The 24,240-nt window shown below is 40.6% G+C and overlaps 1 protein-coding gene across 1 annotated transcript; it reads left to right on the plus strand.

Moving 5' to 3' along the window:
- The first annotated feature begins 316 nt into the window (after positions 1-316).
- On the plus strand, positions 317-1,837 carry LOC147002428 (uncharacterized). Its single transcript, XM_085843485.1, has one exon. The coding sequence runs from the start codon at positions 317-319 to the stop codon at positions 1,835-1,837; it is 1,521 nt and encodes a 506-aa protein (XP_085699611.1).
- The last annotated feature ends 22,403 nt before the right edge of the window (positions 1,838-24,240 follow it).

Genomic DNA, 24,240 nt, shown 5'->3' on the forward strand with positions numbered 1-24,240 from the left:
CTCATTTTTTTTTTTTCTATCAGGTCACTGTTTGGAGGCCAACCGGAAACCTTGAGAGTTGGCGACTGGGCATGGCTTCCATACCTGTGTGTAGCAGCCATCTTGAGACTGGGCGTGGCTGAGGTCCTACCTGTCAGGGACAGGTATAAAAAGGGATGCCTGAGAGGCAAGGGCTTCTATTCTAAGCTGTGAGCTTCTGTCCCTAGGTGTTCTCTCTCTGCTCAGGAGACCACACACCTGACTAGAGACAGATCACAAGCTGAGTCTGGCGTGCAGATCGAACTTAGAATATCCAGTCTTGTACTCTGGAACAGTCATGGAGACAAGCTCTGAGGCAGGTATCCTGCAGAAGCTGCTGAATCGCCTTTGCCAGGAGACCGACCCAGGAAAGATCTACAAAACACTGAAGGAACTGTCTTCTCTTCCTATTCTGTGTGACAGCCTGGCAGAGATTGGCTTCAGACAGACCATCAAGTCCTTGAAGAAACAGCAACTCCTCGTCCCCTTTGTGAAAGACTTAGTGGCCCAGTGGTCCACTGGGTTCCTGCTTGTACCCCTGCTTCAGCAGGCCAAGCAGGACTTTGACTTGGAGAAGGGCCTCACAACAGAAGGCTGCAGCACCTCACCAGAAGAGAAGCCCCAGGAGCAATCATCCCAGGAAGCCCACAGAGATGGAAGAGAGGTTTACCTCTGGCTTTGCAGCAGCAGCAGCAGCCACTCAGGCAGAAACTCTTGCTTAAGCAAGAGCGGAAAATCAAACAAAAGGTCCAAACAACTGGCACCTCACAATCAAAGCCCGCATCCAGGAGAAAACTGGAGCCCTGAGCTGCAGCAAGATGTCCAGAACCTGGTGCACCTAGGAATGTCCAGGGCGAGGCTGGAGGAGCCTTGGCAGCAGGAAGGGGCCAAGCCCCTCTCCAGAAAGCCCGGGGCTGGGCCACAGGAACGCAAAGGGCTTGTGTTTGGTGGGCACAGAAAGTGCCAGCCACCAGGCAACTGGGAGCAGGAGGAAGCCCATGGAGCTGGTTCCTCCTGGGCTTGCCTCAATGGGATGTGCTGCTCTCCTTCCTCTTCAGAGTGTCCACGGGGCAAGAGGCAGAGGTGGGAACCCCCGTGTCCAGTCAAGGACCAGAGTCCTCCTGAAAAGGTGCCTCGAGGTGAATCTGGAAATTCCATGGATCTGAGTCCCAGTGCTGTCTGTGCCATTCCAGAGGCTGACTCCAGTGAACAAGACTGGTTCGAATGGGAACTTGAACAGGAGACATCTTCCTCTCAGCAGGATCAAGAAGCCTCACCTTGTGGATGTGCGCTCAGGAAGAACAACAGAACCCAAGTCTATTCAGGTTGCAGGCCTGCAGCAAGAGTCCAGAAGAAGCACACTGGAACCAGGGATGGTGCTCACTGCCAGTGTGGCAAGGACAAAGCTGGTCCTGGGCAGCCAGAAGAGATGTCCGGGCTCCAGGCCCACAGGTGCAAGGAGTCCTACAGCCAGCCTGAGTCCCCCACAGCCTTGCAGCTTCAGGGTTCCCAAGAGGAGAGGCTTCAAGCCCTCAGAGCCCGCATCCAAAGCACAAGAGCCAAGAGGCCTCAACCCAGACAGACAAAGATGGTCTCCTTCTTCACCGAGATCAAGAGCCCCAGCCAACAAGGAGAGTCAGGACTCACTGGGGTTGCCTCTGTCCAAAATCTGCATAGTCTTTCTGAGGCTACTGCCCATTCTGGAGCCCAGAGGGCTTCCTGCCTTCTCCCAGGAGAAACAGGCACCAAAAATGCCCCTGCTAATAGACCTGCTCCTCTCATGGCCAAGACCCTGAAGCACTACAGAAAGCGCTTCTAAAACGGTGATCCTCAGATGCATTCCACCACCACAAAACCTGCAACTCCTGAGACTTGGATTGACTGGACCCACAGGTGCTTCCCTCCAGGGACTGTCACATTGTACACCCTGGTTTTCAGGCTAAGGACAGACTTCCCACCAGCCACTCTTGGCATTCTCCCAGGACTTCTCTACAGAATTTTCCACACCTTAAATTTTTTCCCATGTCAAGTTTTAAAACATCTTCAAAAATAAATCAGTATCTCTCCCCCAATCAAATTTGTGGGTTTGTCTTTATATTTCTTTAGAAAGATTGATACCCATAAACATAGATACTTGCTTAGCAGTGGGACAAAGAGATTAACAGTCTGCCTGCTGACAGTTTTGCAAAGATACATGTAGGATAATAGATGGAAGAGTAGATACCTAGAGTCACAAAGAGAAGTAGGCACATCAATATGTTTGTGGAAGTCTGGCAGTAGACTTGACATCAGTGCCCACAAACCAGTAGGAATGAAGGCAGGGAATCAAAAAGGCCTTAAACATGAAAAGAAAAACTTCAATATAATCCAAACTAAATTGTGTGTTTGAGTGTTTGTGTGTGTGTTTGTGTGTGTTTGTGTTTGGGGGGGGCTGTCGGTGTTTGGGTGGGTATCTGTTACAACCATTTGTATGTGTTTGATGAAGAATAGGAATGGAACACAAGTACAGAGAGGCTGAGATAGAGAAAGAGACCGAGACAGAAATAACCTGACTATACAGGATTAAGAACAAAACTGAACCAAAGTTTCCAGACATTACCTCTCAATGGGGTAAGAGCTCAGATGTATTGGCACCTAAACTTAGACCATGCCTTAGAGAGTTCGTGGGATGCAAGCAATGTCACATGTTGGGGTCAGCAAAAGCCAAGGAGAAAACCAGCAGTATACACACTAATTTTAAAGTGAGTATTGGGTAATCACACATAGTGTGTAAAGGAGAGACAGTAAAGGGAGATAAAACATTGATGGTGAGAAAAAGAGAGACAGGCATGTGACAGAGGAGCAGGCAAAGATTAAGTTAGAATGAATTCAAGGCCAGCTAAAGATAACCCTAGATATAGAGACACAGAATCCCATCCACAACCCTGAAAAGCAAAGGTGTGGCTTTGTACCTGGGTCTATGCACCTGTGTGATTTTCCAGCCCCATTTTTTGAAAATGCTGTCTTTTTCCATTGGATCATTTTGGCTTCATTGTCATAGATCAAGTGACCAAAGGTCTCTGGTTTTATTTTTCGACTTAATTCTATTCCACTGAGTTACTTGCCTGTCACTGTACCAATATCATGTGGTTTTTGTAATAATTGCACCATAATATAGCTTGAGGTCAGCGATAGTGGTTTACTCAAAAGCTCTTTTATTGTTAAGAATGATGCAACCTAGAAACAAAAGTGCCCATATGTTATGTTCTAATTGATATGTGGATATTACCCCTAAATCTCAGAATACCCATGATACATCCTACAAATCTTATGAAACTTAAGAAGAAGGGAGACAAAAGTGTGGTCACTTCAATCCTATATAGTATGGGGGAAACTAGAGGATGTAGAGAGAGGGAGGGAGTTATCTGTGTGGGAGAGATATATTGGACTGAAAAGGGGGAGGGGAAGGATCAGATATTAAAGTATCAGGAGAGTAGAAAAGAATGTCAGGTAATTAAAAGTAAATATTATTCAGTAGGGGATGGGGACCTGAGGTAGCCACTACAATTCCCAGACTTTCGGGAAGTCAGGGGCACCCAGGACCCAATGAGTATGACATTAGCTAAAATACTCAACAAAGGGAAATCCAACATGTGGAGACAAATTCCAGTATATAGACACAATACCTAGTAGAGGGGTGTCCCCATCTATTCATCTCAAAATTTTAAGCCAGATATGCTCCTGTCAATGGAAAGAGAGGGACAGAGACTGTAGGAAAGACAATCCAGAGAGCGCCCCACCTAGGGCTTCATCCCATCCAGATACCAAACCCCACACTATTGTTGATGCCAAGATGTGCCTGCTAACAGGAGGCTGGTATGGCTGTTTCCTGAGATGTTCTACTAGCACCCTACCAACACAGATGCAGATACTCACAGCATACTATTGGACTGAACCCAGGGACCACAATGGAAGAGCTAGGGGAAGGACTGAAAGAGCTGAAAATAACTGCAGTCCCATAGGAAGAACAATATCAACTAACCAGACCACCAGAGATAAAGGGACTAAGCCACCAACCACAGAGTATGCATGGTGGGATCCATGGATTCAGATACATACATAGCATTGGATGGCCTTATCTGACAGCAATAAGAGGGGAAGCTCTTGGTCCTGTGGAGGCTTGATGTCCCAGTGTAGGGGGTTGCTAGTGGTGAAGCAGGAGTGGGTGACTGGGTGAAGCAAATGGGAGTGGGAGGGGAGTTTGTGGAGGGGTAACTGGAAAGGGTGATAGCATTATAAATTTAAATAAATACAATGATTAAAAAATAAATGAAAAGTCAGGAAACACTCTTACCTCCGATAGAAACTAGTGGGGAAGCCCCACTCAATTCCCAATTCGGCTTGCACCCAAAAAATGACGAAGGACCATCTTGATGTAATTACGTGAGGTCATTTAATGGTGGAGTTCCGGACCAACATGCATCCCACACAGGAGATAAGGGATGTCGGCCACTGGGGCTAGAAAACTAGGGGTTTTTATGGGGTAAGGGTCTTAGGGGTGTGGAATTCAGCATAGTGACACACTATTGGCTTATTCAAACATCAGCAAAAAAATTACATGCATGTGCAGGGTTTCAGAGTTCTGTGAATTGTTGACTCAGATTAGATAGCCCTGTTATGTCTGCACATTCCTCTTTATCTTTAAGGTTAAGGTGTTCCCAGGAATGTTTTAACTAAGGGGCATACCCAGGTTTGTTTTTCTTTTTTTCTCAGCCCCAGGCAGCCTCTAGGCTCACAAACAACTAGCAATTTCTGAGTATTTTATATGACTTACAGGTCTTGAAATTTCATCTTTCTTTCACCTCATGATATGCTCATCTGTGTTATATCTCATCAAATTACAGCATGAGTTTCAAGAATTTTGTCAAATTTGATTCATGGTTAGATTACAAGGAATTTGTTGATTAGTGTTGATTACCTAATTAATAAGATTAAGAAATGGTCACCAAATTAGTAATACATACTTCTTGATATTTCTACAGTTTATTTATCAGGAAAGCTATAATTGTCAGAAGGAATCCTCCTTCATAGAAAAAATCCATTGCCTATAAGAGTGTGGAAAAAAAGGGATCTATGGGGTTGGGGATTTAGCTCAGTGGTAGAGCACTTGCCTAGCAAGCGCAAGGCCCTGGGTTTGGTCCTTAGCTCTGGAAAAAAAAATATATCTATTTAGCACTGTACAGGTAGACTTAACAACCTCCTCTGGCTCTTACAGCATTTCTGTCCACTCTTCTCAAGTAATCCTTGATAATATGCAACGTATCTTGTAATTTTGACATATCCATCACCTGTCAATGTAAAAGTCCATAGCTTAAGCAGGAGAGATAAGGTGAGACATCAGGAGGCAGAGAAAATTCTAGGAGAGAGCAGAAACAGGAGATTCACCTGTAAGGAGGCAGGTATATAATGCCTGAGCACAGGTAACCAGCCATTTTACAAATAATAGATCTAAATACATGGGTATTTTGTATGATTCTAGTCTGAGCAGTGCCTAGCTATACAGCCAAGGTATTTGGAAAAACATTTTTAGTCTTAGTCTTATTATTTGGAGCATGGGGCTGGAAGGAAAAACCACCGTAAATTTCATCAAAATTTGGCCCAATGTAGTGCATCAATATGTTGTACTAAATATCATTCAGTGGTGTCTACACTGCCTTAGATCATTTAGTTCTCAGATAAAAGAAACTAAAGTTTTATATTTATGATTAGTTTTTAAAGCTCTAGAGCTGGGGAGATATCTACCAACTGAGCTATTAATATGTCTCTTTCCCTACTAATAACACCAAGTTTTAATTGTGTTCTCCCTGGACTGCTCTTATTCAAATTGGCCAGCCTTTATGGCCATGTTTTCACTTACCCCATGACATCATCTCTCTCCATATTCTCCTCTCTTCCTCTGTGGTGTCTTGCCTCAAACCTAAAACCCAGGATCTATATCTCAGCCTTTCTCTCTTCTGCCCAGCTATAGTATATAGGCATCTTTATTCATCTGATAGTTTGTTGTTGTTTTTTTTTAAGTGTTAAATCAAAACTTCTATTTTATTTTAATATTTAATTAATTATTTTATTTTATTTACATTCCAAGTGTTGCTCCCTCCCCTGGTCCCCTCTCCCACAAATTACCCTACTGACATTCTCTTTTGCCCAACCCCCTCCCCTCTGTGTCTGAGGACATACTGACCTCCTTGGAACATGGACACCCCTATTCCCTAGGGTATATCTCTAGTCTCTAGACAGAAGCCAGTCAAGGCAGTCTTTTGCTCCATCTGTGCCTAGGACCTTATACCTGTCCTTGTTTGTATGCTCTTGGGTTGATGCCTCAGTTCTTGGGAACTATCAGGGGTCCAGATTAGCCTACACTTTTGGTCTTCCTATGGGGTTGCCATCCCCTTTAACTCTGTCAATCCTTTCCCTAATTCTTCTTTAGGGGTCTCTAACCTCATTCCAGTGGGTGGCTTTGAATATATGCATCTGTCTGTCAGCTCCTAGTAGAACCTCTCAGAGGACAACCATGCTAGTCTCCTGTCTGCAAGCACAATATAGCATCAGTAATTGTCACAATCTGGGGCCCACTCCTGGGAAAGATCCCAAGTTTGACTCATAACTGTTTGTCCTTTGGCCTTGCCTTCAGCCACTGCTCCATTTCTGTCCTTGCATTTTTTAAAGACTGGAACAATTTTGGATCAAAAAATTTGAAGGTAGGCTGGTGACCCCATTCTTCCACTGAGGGCCCTCTTTATTCACTGAAGCTGTTCTCCTTAAGTTAAATCTCCCTACTGGTGGGCATTGTCTTATTCCTGTGCAAAACATCATGATGAAGAAGCAAGTTGGGGGGGGGGAGGGCGAAAGGTTTTTTTCTGCTTACACTTCCACACTACTTTGGTTCATCACCAAAGATGTCAGGAGTGGATGTCACACAGGGCAGCAAGCAGGAGCTGATGCAGAGGCCATGGAGGGATGTTTCTTACTGGTTTGATTCCCCTGGATTACTCAGCTTGTTTTTTTTTTTTTGTTTTTGTTTTTGTTTTTGAGACAGGGTTTCTCTGTATAGCCCTGGTTGTCCTTGAACTCAGAAATACGCCTGCCTTTGCCTCCGGAGTCCTAGGATTAAAGGTGTGTGCCACCACGCCCAGCTAGTTTGCTTTCTTATGGAACCCAAGACTATCAGCCCAGGAACCGCACCACCCACAATGGTCCTTCTTCCATTGATCACTAATAGAGAAAATGCCTTACAGCTGAATCTCATGAAGGCATTTCCTCACCTGAAACTTTTCACTGTGATAACTCCAGCTTGTGTGAAGTTGACACAAAACTAGACAATACAGGAATGATGTATAAGCATGTTAAAAAAAAAAAAAAAGGATGTAATATGCAGGAATGTAAAACTAATTCTCTAAATGCTAATTCTTAAGTTTTCAAACACCAGTAATTTCATTTTATCAATGTTCCTAGCCAATTACTGAATACTCAACTCTAATTACTATAGAGAGGACTTGTTTGTGTCAGTGCTCTAAAGAGAGAAGAAAATTCATTTAAGATTTCTCTCCAATAGCAAATGGTATTGCAATACTGCTGTGAATGCTTCTGGTTTATCCATTTCCACATTAAAACATTAAATCTTATTATCTACATATTTAATCCTATTCTATATGTTCAGGAATTTCTTGAAAGTATTTAATTTCACTTTTAGCTTTAAAATTTTCACTTGAGAACTATGCAGTTAGTTCTGTTTTTTTACAGATCTCCTAAGCCTCAAACATGATTAACCTGTAATATTTGTCTATTGTTTAAATGTAATATGGATTCTGTTCATTTTAGTAAATGAACAGTTAATATTTTTTAACTTTCAATGAAATTTTATTACACAAAGGTTGTCACATAAATGGATACTTCTCTTCTATGTACACAGTCAATCCCACCCTTCACAGAAACGCTGTTTCTAAGCTTCTCATGTGGTGACAAATTGCAACACTCCTGATTTTAACAGAACATTATAGAGAGATACCTCAGTGATGTAAGTTGAAAGCAGGACCCTGGCATATGGCTCTTGTACCCAGCGTCAGGAATTACAAAGCATTTTTTTCAAAAATAAAAAAAATTAAATTATCTATAGGCATGGAAAATGACAGCAGTAAACCATTATATATTGTCAAAAGAAACCAGTAACTGATGGTTACAGTGATCCGCCAGCCTTCTCTTCAGTCACTTTCTTCAGGTGACTTCTCTGAAGTTATTGGTAAGGAACCTGCCTTGAGCTTCCTGTCACAGTTCATTGATAAGAGTAAAGCACTATTCTAGGAATTAAAACAGGCCATCTCCCATAGTCTCTCACATTGTAGCCATTGCACCCATTCCAGCGACCTTCTCTTTTTTAGGAATTTCTATCACTACTGCTTCACCTGTAGTTAGCAAGGAGGCCACCCCAGCAGCATCCAGTAAGGCAGATCTTAAAACCTTTGTTTGATCAATGATTCCATTTTTTTTTAATGTTCACAAAATCTCCCAGCCTAGTGTTATAACCAGCTTCTGAGGAAATCTGCAGAATTTTCTCAATTATCAAAGATCCTCCAACAACTACATTCTCAGCAATTGCCATTGCAGTAATTTCAAGTGCTCTTTTAATAATTTCTATACCTATTTTCAGATCTTCATTAGCAGGCTTTAATGAATCCATGGCTGGGATGTACCAAAGCAAAGTGCAGCCCTATTCTAAAACCCTTTCTTCCCATTCATTTCAACATGACTTCTACCTCCAATCTTCAACACAGCTATTCCATCTGAAAGTTCAACAAGTAGCTTGTTCAGCTTTTCCTTTATATACTTGCTAGTTGTGATGTCTAGCTGCTCAGTGTTTTTTTTTTTAATATATTTGTCTTATCAAATGAATATATACATGCATTTTCGGTTATGTTATATTATGGGAAGTCAGCCTTAACCCACACTTGGTAAATCTCTTTTTTTTTAAAGTATAAAACTAAGAGTAAAATTAACACCCAAGCGCTGTATTTAAGTCTTTACTTTTCAGACGGAGAAGGTTGAAGCAAGAGGATTGCTCTGAATTTGAGGCTAATTTAAGCCACAGAGAGAGGATCCTGTCAGATTTGGCTGGAGAAGTGACCTTGATGAAAGAAAGAAAGAAAGAAAGAAAGAAAGAAAGAAAGAAAGAAAGAAAGAAAGAAAGAAAAAGAAAGAAAGAAAGAAAGAAAGGGAGAGAGAGGGGGGGGAAGGGAAGATGACATAAATTTTAGTTTTAGAACTTCAGGTGTAAATTCTGAATGCCTAAGAATAATTTTCTTATAAAACATTCATAGGTAAGTGAACTAAACACACAGTTAAAGAAAATGGGCATTTCCTGAAAATCATAATACAACATGAAAACTGAATGAATTTTGTATTGAATATGGATTTTAACTGTTGGGTTGTCTGCACATGGACTGTTTGTAGTCGAGATCCATAGCCATACAATAAATAGATCTTGGGGAGTCTTGTAGAAGACTTTGGGGAAGGATTGAGAAACCAGAAAAGGACAGGGACTCCACAGGAAGACCAACAGTGTCAACTACCTGAAGACTTCAGGGATACCAGACACTGAAACAACAACCAAAAACCATATATGGGCTGAACCTAATCCTCCTGGAAATATGTAGAAGATGTGCAGTCCCCCACTAAATGGAGAATTGGACTGTCTCAGACCTGTTGCCTCCATGTGAAACACTTTCCCCTAACTGAGCTGCCTTGTCTGGCTTCATGGGGAGACTATGCCACCAGTCCTGCAATAACTTGATGTGGTATGTGTGTGTGTGTGTTTGTAATGTCCAGGGGCCTCCATCACTTCAGATGAGTGGAGGGATAATAGGGTTAGGATCTGTGTGAAGGGGGAATCAGAGGAGAGGGGGCTGATATTGGAATATAAAGTTAATAAATAAAAATTATTAGGAAAGAAATATAACAGACAAGTGATATTGGAGAACAAAGAAAGGTTTGCAATCCCTTTATCATTCTGCATGCATGAGTGAAATACAGTTCTGCTCTCCAGCATTCTATTCATCAGCAACAGGTAAAATAACTGGATCCACATGGATGTACTTGAGCTCTTGTCTGACCTTCAATGCATTCACTAAAGATGGATGCCAAAACTAAGTAAATGGTTATGGACATAAAGTTTCAATGAATTCCACAGCCTGACATGAATCAATTTTTACTAAGAGTTTTCCTAACTTTACCAAAAAAAATAATCCATGGTTAAGACCTAATTTTTCTTTTATAAATGGTATCAGGGAGGATTATGGTGCAGTGAGTAAATGTTATGTAATTATGCTGTATGGATTTCAAGCACTTGTAAATTGTCAAATATTGGCTCTAAAATGTTGTAATTTACTTGAGTGTTTAATTAAGCAATTTTTGGAAAGAAATTCTTTTAAATATATGAAATCTTCAATATTCCAGTTGTGACCTGGTGATACTAAACATTCACATTTATTATATATACACAACACAGACTTTATAAATGTATGAACATGTAGGCTAATATTTCCATTCATATCTCAAGTAAACATCAAAATTATGAGCGAAATACTGTCAAATTAATCACACATTTTCTTCTGTGTTAGATAGCTATTGTAAACATCATATCTTTTTATTCATTGGCAAAACTTGAATCATTAGGGGAGGTTTATTAAACCCATAACTCTCCAGTGGATACCTCCATACTCATGGACACACACCAAAATTATAGTGTATCACAAAGTGAAAGATGAGCGAGGGGGGGGGAGAGAGGGGGAAGTGGAGGGATGAAGGAAGAAGGGAGGGAAGGAGGGAGAAAGATAGAGGGGGGAGGCAAGGAATTCATGAGTGAGAGTAGTCAATATAAGGACAGATTCAATTGAAATGCACAGATAAACAATAATAAGACATTCTGAACCACTCACCAGGTTCCGTGCCTAATTCTGGGTGCCATTCGTTCTCCTGTTTAACAATATCATCCCACCTAGAGTAACAATTCCCATGAAATAACAAAACAGTCCTCAAAAGGTGCTGTTAATCCTCTATCGTCCTCTATTTTCCCATGTAGGGCTTATTTCCTTACAAAACAAACAATAATCCAAACAAAATTAATAGAAGTAAAATTTAAGAAAAGCTAGCCTAAGACTTTGCCAGAGAATTATCAGACACTGACATCTAGTGGAAGTAAAAATCCGTGACTATAAAAGAGTTTTAGTAAACCAGCATCCCAAGTGTAACCTAAATCCCAAAGCAAATGCAGAAGGCCTCACAGATGAGTATGTTTATATTTATATAAATTATTTATATGCTCTTTTACACTTTTGCATGTGTCAAACTGTTGATATTTGGGAAAAACGGAAATAATTGGTGGGATGAACATTGTTTTGGCTGGGTATAGAGTATGTACCATGAAAAGCTGAAGAACTGAGGAAAATCCATATTTCATCTTTCTATTTCTGTATCTGTCTGTCTGTCCTTCCTTCTTTCCTTCCTTTCTTTTGGGTCTGTGGATTATGGCATGTACTTTATGGCTAAAATACAAGTATAAGTGATTACATGGAATGTATGTTCTTTTGAGTTGAGTTACTTCACAATTTTTTAGCTTCCATCCATTTGCCTGCAAATTTCATCATTTCTTTGTTTTTAATAGCTAAGTAATATTCCATTGTGTAAATGAATCCCATTTCCCTTATTCATTCTTCCATTGAGGGGTATCTGGGTTGTTTCCAATTTTTGACTTTTTTTTTTTTTTTAATAAAACTGCTTTGAGCAAACTTAGTCTGCACAGGTGAGAGTGTGCACCACAGAGGCAGACAGCTTCTGGGACAGGCAGGAGCCACAGCACCGCTGAGGCAGCACCCTTTTGGGGCTGCAGACATCCGGCACCCTCCCAGCCGGAGGACAGTGGTCCCGCCCTGCACGGGAGCCCTCTGTCTCAGGAGAAGGGAGCGCCATCTTGAATCCGGGACTCTGCTGAACTTAGGAACTTAGTCTGCACAGGTGAGAGTGTGCACCACAGAGGCAGACAGCTTCTGTGACCTGCCAAAGCAACACAGCATCTGGGAATGGTCCTGTTTTGGGCCTTCTTCTTTGGCCAGGAGGAGGTCCAAACACCAGATATCTGTGCACCTTCCCTGTAAGAGGAGAGCTTGTCAGCAGAGAGTGCTCTAACCACTGAAATTCAGAGGAGAGAGCCTGTCTCCCAGGACTGCTGATAGACGGTAATCAGAATCACCAAAGAACAATCTCTAAACAGAGACAACTATAACAACTCCAGAGATTACCAGATGGCGAAAGGTAAACGTAAGAATCTTACTAACAGAAACCAAGACCACTCACCATCATCAGAACCCAGCACTGCCACTTCGCACAGTCCAGGGCACCCCAATACACCTGAAAAGATAGACCTGGATTTAAAAACATATGATGATGGTAGAGGACATCAAGAAGGACTTTAATAACTCACTTAAAGAAATACAGGAGAACACTGCTAAACAAGTAGAAGACATTAAAGAGGAAGCACAAAAATCCCTTAAAGAATTGCAGGAAAACACAACCAAACAGGTGATGGAATTGAATAAAACCATCCAAGACCTAAAAAGGGAAGTAGACACAATAAAGAAAACCCAAAGTGAGGCAAGGCTGGAGATAGAAACCCTAGGAAAGAAATCTGGAACCATAGATGCAAGCATCAGCAACAGAATACAAGAGATGGAAGAGAGAATCTCAGGTGCAGAAGATTCCATAGAGAACATCCGCACAACAATCAAAGAAAACGGAAAATGCAAAAAGATCCTAACTCAAAACATCCAGGAAATCCAGGACACAATGAGAAGACCAAACCTACAGATAATAGGAGTGGATGAAAATGAAGATTTTCAACTCAAAGGACCAGCAAACATCTTCAACAAAATTATAGAAGAAAACGTCCCAAATCTAAAGAAAGAGATGCCCATGAACATACAAGAAGCCTACAGAACTCCAAATAGACTGGACCAGAAAAGAAATACGCCGACACATAATAATCAGAACAGCAAATGCACTAAATAAAGATAGAATACTAAAAGCAGTAAGAGAAAAAGGCCAAGGAACATATAAAGGCAAGCCTATCAGAATTACACCAGAATTTTCACCAGAGACTATGAAAGCCAGAAGATCCTGGACAGATGTTATACAGACACTAAAAGAACACAAATTCCAGCCCAGGCTACTATACCCAGCCAAACTCTCTTTTAACATAGATGGAGAAACCAAAGTATTCCACAACAAATCCAAATTCACACATTATCTCTCCACAAATCTAGCCCTTCAAAGGATAATAACAGAAAAAAACCAATACAAGGACGGGAACCACACCCTAGAAAAAACAAGAAGGTAATCCCTCAACAAACCTAAAAGAAGACAGCCACAAGAACAGAATGCCAAATTTAACACAAAAATAACAGGAAGCAACAATTACTTTTCCTTAATATCTCTTAATATCAATGGACTTAACTCCCCAATAAAAAGACACAGACTAACAAACGGGCTACACAAACAAGACCCAACATTTTGCTGCTTACAGGAAACTCATCTTAGAGAAAACAATAGACACTACCTCAGAATGAAAGGCTGGAAAACAATTTTCCAAGCAAATGGTATGAAGAAACAAGCTGGAGTAGCCATTCTAATATCTGATAAGATTGACTTCCAACCCAAAGTCATCAAAAAAGACAGGGAGGGGCACTTCATACTCATCAAAGGTAAAATCCTCCAAAAGGAACTATCAATTCTGAATATCTATGCTCCAAATACAAAGGCAGCACATTCATTAAAGAAACTTTAGTAAAGCTCAAAGCACACATTGCACCTCATACAATAATAGTGGAAGACTTCAACACATCACTTTCACCAATGGACAGATCATGGAAACAGAAACTAAACAGGGTCACAGTGAAACTAACAGAAGTTATGAATCAAATGGATCTGGCTGATATCTACAGAACATTCTATCCTAAAACAAAAGGATATACCTTCTTCTCAGGACCTCATGATACCTTCTCCAAAATTGACCACATAATTGGTCACAAAAGAGGCCTTAACAGATACAAAAATATTAAAATGGTCCCATGCATCCTATCAGATCACTATGGACTAAGGCTGATCTTCAATAATAAAATAAATAATAGAAATCCAATATTCATGTGGAAACTTAACAACACTCTTCTCAATGATACCTTGGTCAAGGAAGGAATAAAGAAAGAAATTAAGGACTTTTTAGAGTTCAATGAAAATGAAGCCACAACATACCCAAACTTATGGGACGCAATGAAAGCATTTCTAAAAGGAAAACTCATAGCTCTGAGTCTCTCCAAAAAGAAATTAGAGAGAGCACACATTAGCAGCTTGACAACACACCTAACAGCACTATAACAAAAGGAAGCAAATTCACCCAAGAGAAGTAGATGGCAGGAAATAATCAAACTCAGGGGCGAAATCAACCAAGTGGAAACAAGAAGAACTATTCAAAGAATAAACCAATCAAGGAGCTGGTTCTTTGAGAAAATCAACAAGACAGATAAACCCTTAGCCAGACTCACTAGAGGGCACAGGGTAAGCATTCTAATTAACAAAATCAGAAATGAGAAAGGAGACAAAACAACAGATGCTGAAGACATCCAAAACATCATCAGATCCTTCTACAAAAGGCTATACTCAACAAAACTGGAGAACCAGGATGAAATGGAGAAGTTTCTAGACAGATAACAGGTACCAAAGTTGAATCAAGATCTGTTTAATGATCTAAACAGCCCTATATCCTCCAAAGAAATAGAAGCAGTCATTAATAGTTTCCCAACCAAAAAAAGCCCAGGACCAGATGGGTTTAGTGCAGAGTTCTATCAGACCTTCAAAGAAGATCTAATCCCAGTTCTTCACAAACTATTCCACAAAATAGAAACAGAAGGTACTCTACCCAACTCATTCTATGAAGCCACAATTACTCTGATACCTAAACCACAAAAAGACCCAACAAAGATAGAAAACTTCAGACCAAGATCCCTTATGAATATTGATGCAAAAATCCTCAATAAAATTCTTGCTAACCGAATCCAAGAACACATCAAAACAATCATCCATCCTGACCAAGTAGGTTTCATCTCAGGGATGCAGGGATGGTTCAATATACGGAAATCCATCAACGTAATCCAGTATATAAACAAACTCAAAGACAAAAACCACATGATCATCTCGTTAGATGCGGGAAAAAGCATTTGACAAGATCCAACACCCATTCATGATAAAGGTCTTGGAAAGATCAGGAATTCAAGGCCCATACGTAAACATGATAAAAACAATCTACAGCAAACCAGTAGCCAACATCAAAGTAAATGGTGAGAAGCTTGAAGCAATCCCTCTAAAATCAGGGACTAGACAAGTCTGTCCACTTTCTCCATACCTATTCAACATTGTACTTGAAGTCCTAGCCAGAGCAATTCGACAACAAAAGGAGATCAAAGGGATACAAATTGGAAAAGATGAAGTAAAAATATCACTTTTTGCAGATGATATGATAGTATATATAAGTGACCCTAAAAATTCCACCAGAGAACTCCTAAACCTGATAAACAGTTTCGGTGCAGTAGCTGGATATAAAATTAACTCAAACGAATCAATGGCCTTTCTCTACACAAAGAATAAACAGGCTGAGAAAGAAATCAGGGAAACAACACCCTTCTCAATAGTCACAAATAATATAAAATATCTTGGCGTGACTCTAACTAAGGAAGTGAAAGATCGGTATAATAAAAACTTCAAGTCTCTGAAGAAAGAAATTATAGAAGATCTCAGAAGATGGAAAGATCTCCCATGCTCATGGCTTGGCAGGATCAACATTGTAAAAATGGCTATCTTGCCAAAAGCAATCTACAGATTCAATGCAATCCCCATCAAAATTCCAAATCAATTCTTCAACGAATTAGAAAGTGCAATCTGCAAATTCATCTGGAATAACAAAAAACCTAGGATAGCAAAAACTCTTCTCAAATATAAAAGAACCTCTGGTGGAATCACCATGCCTGACCTAAAGCTTTACTACAGAGCAATTGTGATAAAAACTGCGTGGTACTGGTATAGTGACAAACAATTAGACCAATGGAATACAATTGAATACCCAGAAAATGAACCCACACACCTACGGTCACTTGATCTTCGACAAGGGATCTAAAATCATCCAGTGGAAGAAAGACAGCATTTTCAACAAATGGTGCTGGCACAACTGGTTGTTATCATGTACAAGGATGCCAATCGATCCATTCCTATCTCCTTGTACTAAGGTCAAGGCTAAGTGGATCAAGGAACTTCACACAAAACCAGAGACACTGAAACTTATAGAGGAGAAAGTGGGGAAAAGCCTTGAAGATATGGGCACAGGGGAAAAATTCTTGAATAGAACAGCAATGGCTTGTGCTGTAAGATTGAGAATTGACAAGTGGGACCTCATGAAACTATAAAGCTTCTACAAGGCAAAAGACACCATCAATAAGACAAAAAAGCCACCAACAGATTGGGAAAGGATCTTTACCTATCCTAAATCAGATAAGGGACTAATATCCAATATATATAAAGAACTCAAGAAGGTGGACTCCAGAAAATCAAATAACCCCATTAAAAATGGGGCTCAGAACTGAACAAAGAATTCTCACCTGAGGAATACCGAATGGCTGAGAAACACCTGAAAAAATGTTCAACATCCTTAATCATCAGGGAAATGCAACTCAAAACAACCCTGAGATTCCACCTCACACCAGTCAGAATGGCTAAGATCAAAAATTCAGGTGACAGCAGATGCTGGTGAGGATGTGGAGAAAGAGGAACACTCCTCCATTGTTGATGGGATTGCAAGCTTGTACAACCACTCTGTAAATCAGTCTGGCGGTTCCTCAGAAAATTGGACATAGTACTACCGGAGGATCCAGCAATACCTCTCCTGGGTATATATCCAGAAGATATTCCAAATGGAAAGAAGGACACATGCTCCACTATGTTCATAGCAGCCTTATTTATAATAGCCAGAAGCTGGAAATTGCCCAGATGCCCCTCAACAGAGGAATGGATACAGAAATTATGGTACATTTACACAATGGAGTACTACTCAGCTATTAAAAAGAATGAATTTATGAAATTCCTAGCCAAATGGATGGACCTGGAGGGCATCATCTTGAGTGAAGTAACACAATCACAAAAGAACTCACACAATATGTATTCACTGATAAGTGGATATTAGCCCAAAACTTAGGATACCCAAGATATAAGATACAATTTGATAAACGCATGAAACTCAAGAAGAATGAAGACCAAAGTGTGGACACTGTGCACCTTCTTAGATTTGGGAACAAAACACCCAGGGAAGGAGTTACAGAGACAAAGTTCTTAGCTGTGATGAAAGGATGGACCATCTAGAGGCTGCCATATCCAGATATCCATCCCATAATCAGTTTCCAAACGCTGACACCATTGCATACACTAGCAAGATTTTGCTGAAAGGACCCAGATATAGCTGTCTCTTGTGAGACAATGCCGGGGCCTAGCAAACACAGAAGTGGATGCTCACAGTCAGCTATCGGATGGATCACAGGGCTCCCAATGGAGAAGCTAGAGAAAGTACCCAAGGAGTTAAAGGGATCTGCAACCCTATAGGGGGGAACAACAATATGAACTAACCAGTACCCCGGAGCTCTTGTCTCTAGCTGCATATGTATTGAAAGATGGCCTAGTCGGCCATCACTGGAAAGAGAGGCCCATTGGACTTGCAAACTTTATATGCCCCAATACAGGGGAATGCCAGGGCCAAAAGAATGGGAATGGGTGGGTAGGGAAGTAGGGGGGGGGAATGGAGGACTTTTGGGATAGCATTGGAAATGTAATTGAGGAAAATACGTAATAAAAAATATTAAAAATTAAAAAAAAAGAAATGATAAAAAAAATGCTTTGAGCAGAGTTGAACAAGTGTTCTTTTGGTATGGTGAAGCAACCTTTATATATATGGCCCAAGTGTTATAGCTGGGTCTTGAATTAGAACTTTTCCATTTTTCTGAGAACCTCCCAAACTGATTTCAAGAGTGGTTGTACAAGCTTGCACTCCCATCAGCAGTGGAAGAGTGTTCCCCTTCTCCACAACCTTGTATGAATGTGTTGTCACTTGAGATTTTGAACTTTTCCATTCTGATCTATGTAAGATAGAATGTTAGAGATTTTTATTTTATTTACATTTCCATGAAGCCTAAGGATATTTAACATTTCTTTGATCACTTCTCCAGCATTAAAAATTATTCTTTCGAGGATTCTGTTCTTTTTTTTTATAATATATATTTTATTTACATTACCTCAACAAAGCAGCTCCCCTCCCTCCTGTCTTCTTAGTGTGACCCTTACAAATCCTTCCACCCGCTACCCTTCCCCTTCTTCTCAGAAAAGGGTATAGCCTCACCCCCTTGTGTTCCAATCCATGCTGGAACATCTTGTCCCAATAAGAATAAGCACCTCCTCTCCCACTGAGGTCTAACAACACAGTCCAGGTAGAGAAAGTGGATCCAATAGCAGGGAACAGGGTCAGAGATAGTCACCTCTCTGATTGTAAGTAAGGGTACCCACATGATGACCAAGATGCATACTTGCTACAAATATGCAGGTGATCTACATCAGGTCCTGCATGCTTTTTTTTTTGTTGTTGTTGCTCAAGAATTAAGTATTTCTGGTTTCACAGGAGAGCAGAAGGGGAAGATTTCAATTGTGTCCTGTGATATCTTCCTGGAAACTATCTTTTGGGCGGATGTTTTGCTGAACTGGACATGTGAGCTATATATTATTTTTTGAATTTTTAAGGGCCCCTTATGTATATTACACTTTCATTTGGGAATAGCTATACTTTTTCTTTTCCAAATTGTATCCCCTTGACCTCCTTTAGCTGTATTTTGCTCTAGGTAGAAATTCTCATACTATATTGAGATATGGAGATACTGAACAGCCTTGTCTTTTCGCTGATTTTAGTCCAATTGTTTTATGTTTCTTTCCATTTAATTTGATGTTGGCTATTGGTTTGCTGTATATTGACTTTTTTTTTTGTGCTTGTGTATATGCTTGGAATTGCTGATCTCTCCAAGACTTTTAACATGAAGGGATATTGAATTTTGTCTAAGGCTTTTTTAAGCATCTTATAAGATAATCGTGAGGGGTTTTTTTCTTTCAATTGTTAATATGGTGGATTACATTGATGGATGTTTGCATGTTGAATCATCCCTGTATCCCTTGTTTGATGCCTACTTGATCATGGTAGATGATATTTTTGATGTTTTCTTGGATTCAGTATTTGAGAGTTTTTTTTTTTTGAGCATTTTATGACAATATTCATAAGGAAAACTGGTCTGACATTCTTTTATTTTGTTGAATCTTTGTGTGGATTAGGTATCAGGGTGACTGTGACCATACAAAATGAGTTTGACAATGTGCCTTTTGTGTCATTCTTGTGGAATATTTTTAAGAGTATTGGTATTAGCTCTGCTTGGAATATCTGGTAGGATTCTGTACTAAAACCATCCAGCCCTCGACTTTTTTGGTTGGGATAATCTTAATGACTGCCTCTATTTCTTTAGGGGTTATAGGAATATTTAGATTATTTACCTGATTGTGATTTATTTTTGGTCAGTGGTATCTATCAAGAAGATTATCCATTTTATTTAGAGTTTGCAGTTTTTTGGAGTTCAGGTTTTTGAAGTAAGACCTAATGATTTCCACACTGTCTTTTGTTATCTCTCCATTTTTATTTCTGATTTTCTTAACTTGGATATTGTCTTTCTGTTGTTTAGTTAGTTTACCTAAGGGTTGGCTTACCTTGCTGATTTTCTCAAAGAACCAGCTCTTGGTTTCCTTGATTCTTTCCATTTTTTCTTTGTTTCTAATTTCTTGATTTCATCCTTGTTTATTATTCTTTCCCGATTTCTACTCCTCTTGGGTGTGTTTCCTCTGTTTTTGTTGTTTGTTGTTGTTGTTCTAGAGCTTTCATGTGAGCTATGAAGTTGCTACTGTGATATCTCTTTAACTTCTCACTAAGTTCAAAACACTTAGTGCTATGAACATTCCTGTTAGCAGTTCATTTATTGTGTGTCATATGTTTGGGAATATTGTCCCTTCTTTGTCATTGAATACTAGAAAGTCTTTAATTTATTTCTTTATCTCTTCATTTACCCAGTGGTCATTGAGTAAGGAGTTGTTCACTGTCCATGAGATTGTAGGATGTCTATTGTTTCCGTTCTTGTTGTAGTCCAGCCTTATAATCATGGTGATTTGTTGATATATGAGTAGTTATTTGAAACTTATTGTTGAGTCTTGCTTTGTGACTGAGTATACTGTCAGTTTTGAAGAAGATTCCTTAAGGTGGAAGAAGAAGGTATATATGCTTTCCTGTTTTGGAAGAAAGGTCCTGTAGGTCAATTTTTGGTTCATTTGATTCATTACCTTGGTTAATTTTATTATTTCTGTTATTTTTTGTTTTCTTAACCTGTTCCTTGGTGAGAATGGAGTCTTGAAGTATCCCATTCTTAATTTTGAGAGTTAGCCATGTAATCTTAATATTTAGTAATGTTTGTTTAATGTATGTTGGTACTATTACATTTTGTGCATAATCACATTTAAGTGTCTTTTTGGTGGATTTTTTTATTTGATGCATCTGAAGTGTCCTTTCTCATCTCTTTTAATAATTTTTCGTTGAAAGCATATTTTATTAGTTATTAGAATAGGTACTGCAGCTTGTTATTTGGGTCTGTGTGCTTCGAAAACTCTTTTGAAGCACTTTACTTTGGTATATGTCTATATTTATTGCGGAGGTGTGTTTTTTGTAAGTAGGATCTAGAATGCTGGATCCTATTCACATCCCGTCTGTTAGCCTTTGTTGTTTTATTGGCGAATTGAATCCATTTGTGTTCAGAGACAATAATGACCAATGATTGTTAATTCCTGTTATTTTGATATTTATGTGGTGTGTGTGTGTATGTGTGTGTGTGTGTGTGTGTGTGTATGTGTGTGTGTGTGGTATTTGTGTTTGTGCTTCTCTAATTTTGATGTTACTTGTGTTGTGGGAAATAATAAGAAATGAATGGTCACATTCCTGCAATACTTTTAGTCACCTGAAACTCTGCCCCATGGGACCTGCCTGGTCATGCACTGGCAGGCAATGGCCTACCTGTTTTAATCTCAGGAACTCTCTGACTCAGAACTCCATAATCTCTCCATCAAGCTCACCAAGTCCCCACTGACAGGTCTTTACCATGCCAATCCTGTGCTTCAAATCCTCCATGGCCCTTGCAGTACACCTCAGACAAACTAATGCTTTGCCTCCATACATTTCTCTCTTGAATTCAGACAAGTCAACAAGTGAAGGAAAACACAAAAAAAACTTAGTTCAGAAACCATGGTAACCCAATTGTTAGGTGCAACAATAAAATCTTAATCGTGTAAGCCTTATTTAAGGGATAAATAAAAAGGGGAAGATAAAAATGCTTCTAGTATCCTGTAGGAGAACTACCAGTCACAATTAATCTGGACCCATGAGAACTCTAAAACCCAAATCACCAAACAGGTAGCATACACCAGATGATATGAGGCCACCAACACATGTACAGCAGAGGACTTGCAGGCCTGTGTTCATTCAGAAATGAGGCACCTAATCCTCAATACTGGAGGGCCCAGATAGTTTACTGTTCAGGTGGAGTGAGGGTGAGGGCAACCATGTGGAGACCAGGTAGGTTAGGGAGGAAGTATGGGATATAGAGCAGTCAAAGGGTGGATGGGGTCAGGGAATGGAATATAAGATGTAAAAAATAATGTAATAAATAAATAAATAAATAAAGATAAATCCTCTGGTGGCAAATCCTGAAGAAACTGCCATTATAACCAGGAGACACTTGTAGTTACATCTTGTCCCCATGCTATCCCAATCTAAGAATGCACCTAACTCTCTCCTTCCTCCCTCTCCCTCTCAAACTCAGAAATACTACCTACTACCCAGTGATTGGTTCCTTTGTTCTTTAAGGAATTGTTTCACAAGGAATAATCTGAGTATGATTCACTCCTTGTCTGCAACCCCTCCCAGTAGAGCAAAATTAGCATCAACATACAAACAGCACTACATCCATCCACAATATACTTCAGTAAAATTATTTCTTATAATTATTTAGGTATAGTGTAAAATCCAAAATAAATTCAAGACAACCTAGCCCCTTCCCTCTCTGAAGGACTTTCCAAACTATATAGTTGAATAGTCAAAAAGAACAGACTAAGCCTACAGCTGCCAAAACAAGAGAACCATTCCCAGAAAAATCCTCCTAACCCACCCCACACTGAATTCTGAGAAAACCCACAAACTGTCCTGACCTTGTTGCTAGGATTCCCTGTGACATTAATAGCTGACCCATAAGTTCAAAATGTACTGCTGCTTTGCTCATTAATCATAATAACCCACCATAATGGTAGGCATGTTTAGCACTAGGCCATAGATAGTCACCCTATGGAAACCAACCAAAGCCTGAGGTTACTTGCTACACCAATCAAAATAAGGCAGCTATCCCTGTTGCCTAAATCTGCCCCCTTACAAGGTATAAAAAGTGTGTTCTTTGTTTCTGGATCTCTTCTCTTGCCTGGGTGCTGATGGGGGTCCCCAATGCATAAGATCAATAAAAATGTTCTTGTGGTTTGTATAAAAATGTTGGTCTCTGTGAGTGAAGGTCTTTTGGCAGACTCCAATATTTGGTGTATTGGCCAGGAAGATCCTCCTCAGAAGGTGCCAGACACCATGCATTGGAGGACTGCTCTAGCAAGATAAAGCTGGATCCGTCTCTGTCTGTCTGTCTGTCTGTCTGTGTGTCTGTCTTGTAAGTGTCAGCTGTCTTTGTCATTTGTGAGGCTGGTTAGGTCTCAGGTTTCTGATTCTGGTTTGGATCCGGGAGGGGATGACCAGTCTTAGGTTCTGGGGGTCTTCTCGTGATAGAGACCCATCTGAACATTTATTGTGACATGCATGGGCCACAGGAAACTGGAGGACACTCCAGATTCCCACTAGGGGGTTGTATTGGAAGCAGTCCTTCTCAATCTACTGCTAGCTGGGAAGCAGCTACCACCTGGTACAGTTAGTGTCAGGCTTCTTTAGGAATCATGTCTAGGATGCCTGTGTTTGTCCTGTTTGTCTCATTATGATGCTTTATCTGGATTATTTCTGTGTGTGTCTCTCTGTGTTTTGACTTGGACTGATGACTGTTTTAAGAATCATGGGCCAGATACTACCTAGCCCTCTGGGCCTCCCTGGAGCCCAGGGACTTCTGGCACATCAGCCCAGAGCAGCATAGGCAGCAGGCACTGCCTTCCTGTGCCTCCTCAGGCGGCCCCACCTATGGACCCGGAGCAGACAACAGGTAGTCCCTGAGACATCAGTGGCCCAGTTCAGCAGGCGGTGAACACTGTTGGCATGGGGCCCCAGGTGGCATGCGTCGCCCTCCTTATTCTACTATGCTGCTCTTCTGTGGGTGGCCCCATCCCCATTCCAATACCCTTCACACTCACCTCTGGTCTGTGACGTGGGCTTGAGGTGGAGCAAGGAAAGCAAAGTGCATGAGGCTGAGTGAGGTGGAACTCTGTGCTCTCCACCACAGTGCTGAAGGGTGACCCTGCCTCCCCTCCACCCAGCCAATGAACAAGGAACTGCCACCCAGCTGCCAGTGCTCAACGGCCATGAGGCTCTGCTGTGCCCGACCAAGAGGAAAGATAGAGAATTTTCCTAGAAGCTAGGAAGAACAGCTGCCTATAGACATGGACACCAGGTTCATAGAAGTTAGGGAACACCTTAAAATCTATTTCGAGGCTCTGATGGCAGGTCTCTCATCTCTGTGGGGTTGGAAAGTACCCAACCAATCTGACCAAGGTAAAAGTGAAATTACATAAATTAGAAGGAAAGACAGGGTAAGTCACTAAGAGAGTTGCACGGGTTGATAAGAAAGTATCGAGGAGGAGAAAAGAAGGAAGGAAGGAGGAAAGCACTGCTAAGAAGTGATCTGAAAAGTGAAGGAAGAGCAAAGCTTAGCAGACTCAGGAGAGATGAATAACAGTAGCAAATGGAGACTTTAACATTGAGGAGAGGTGGAAATAGAGAAGATAGGG

Source organism: Mus caroli, unplaced genomic scaffold, assembly GCF_978045245.1.
Source record: "Mus caroli unplaced genomic scaffold, Mus_caroli_1 scaffold_10, whole genome shotgun sequence".
Lineage (NCBI taxonomy): Eukaryota > Metazoa > Chordata > Mammalia > Rodentia > Muridae > Mus > Mus caroli.

Coding starts and splice junctions, on each gene's coding strand:
- LOC147002428 (XM_085843485.1), top strand. CDS start 317: ATGGAGACAAGCTCTGAGGCAGGTATCCTGCAGAAGCTGCTGAATCGC.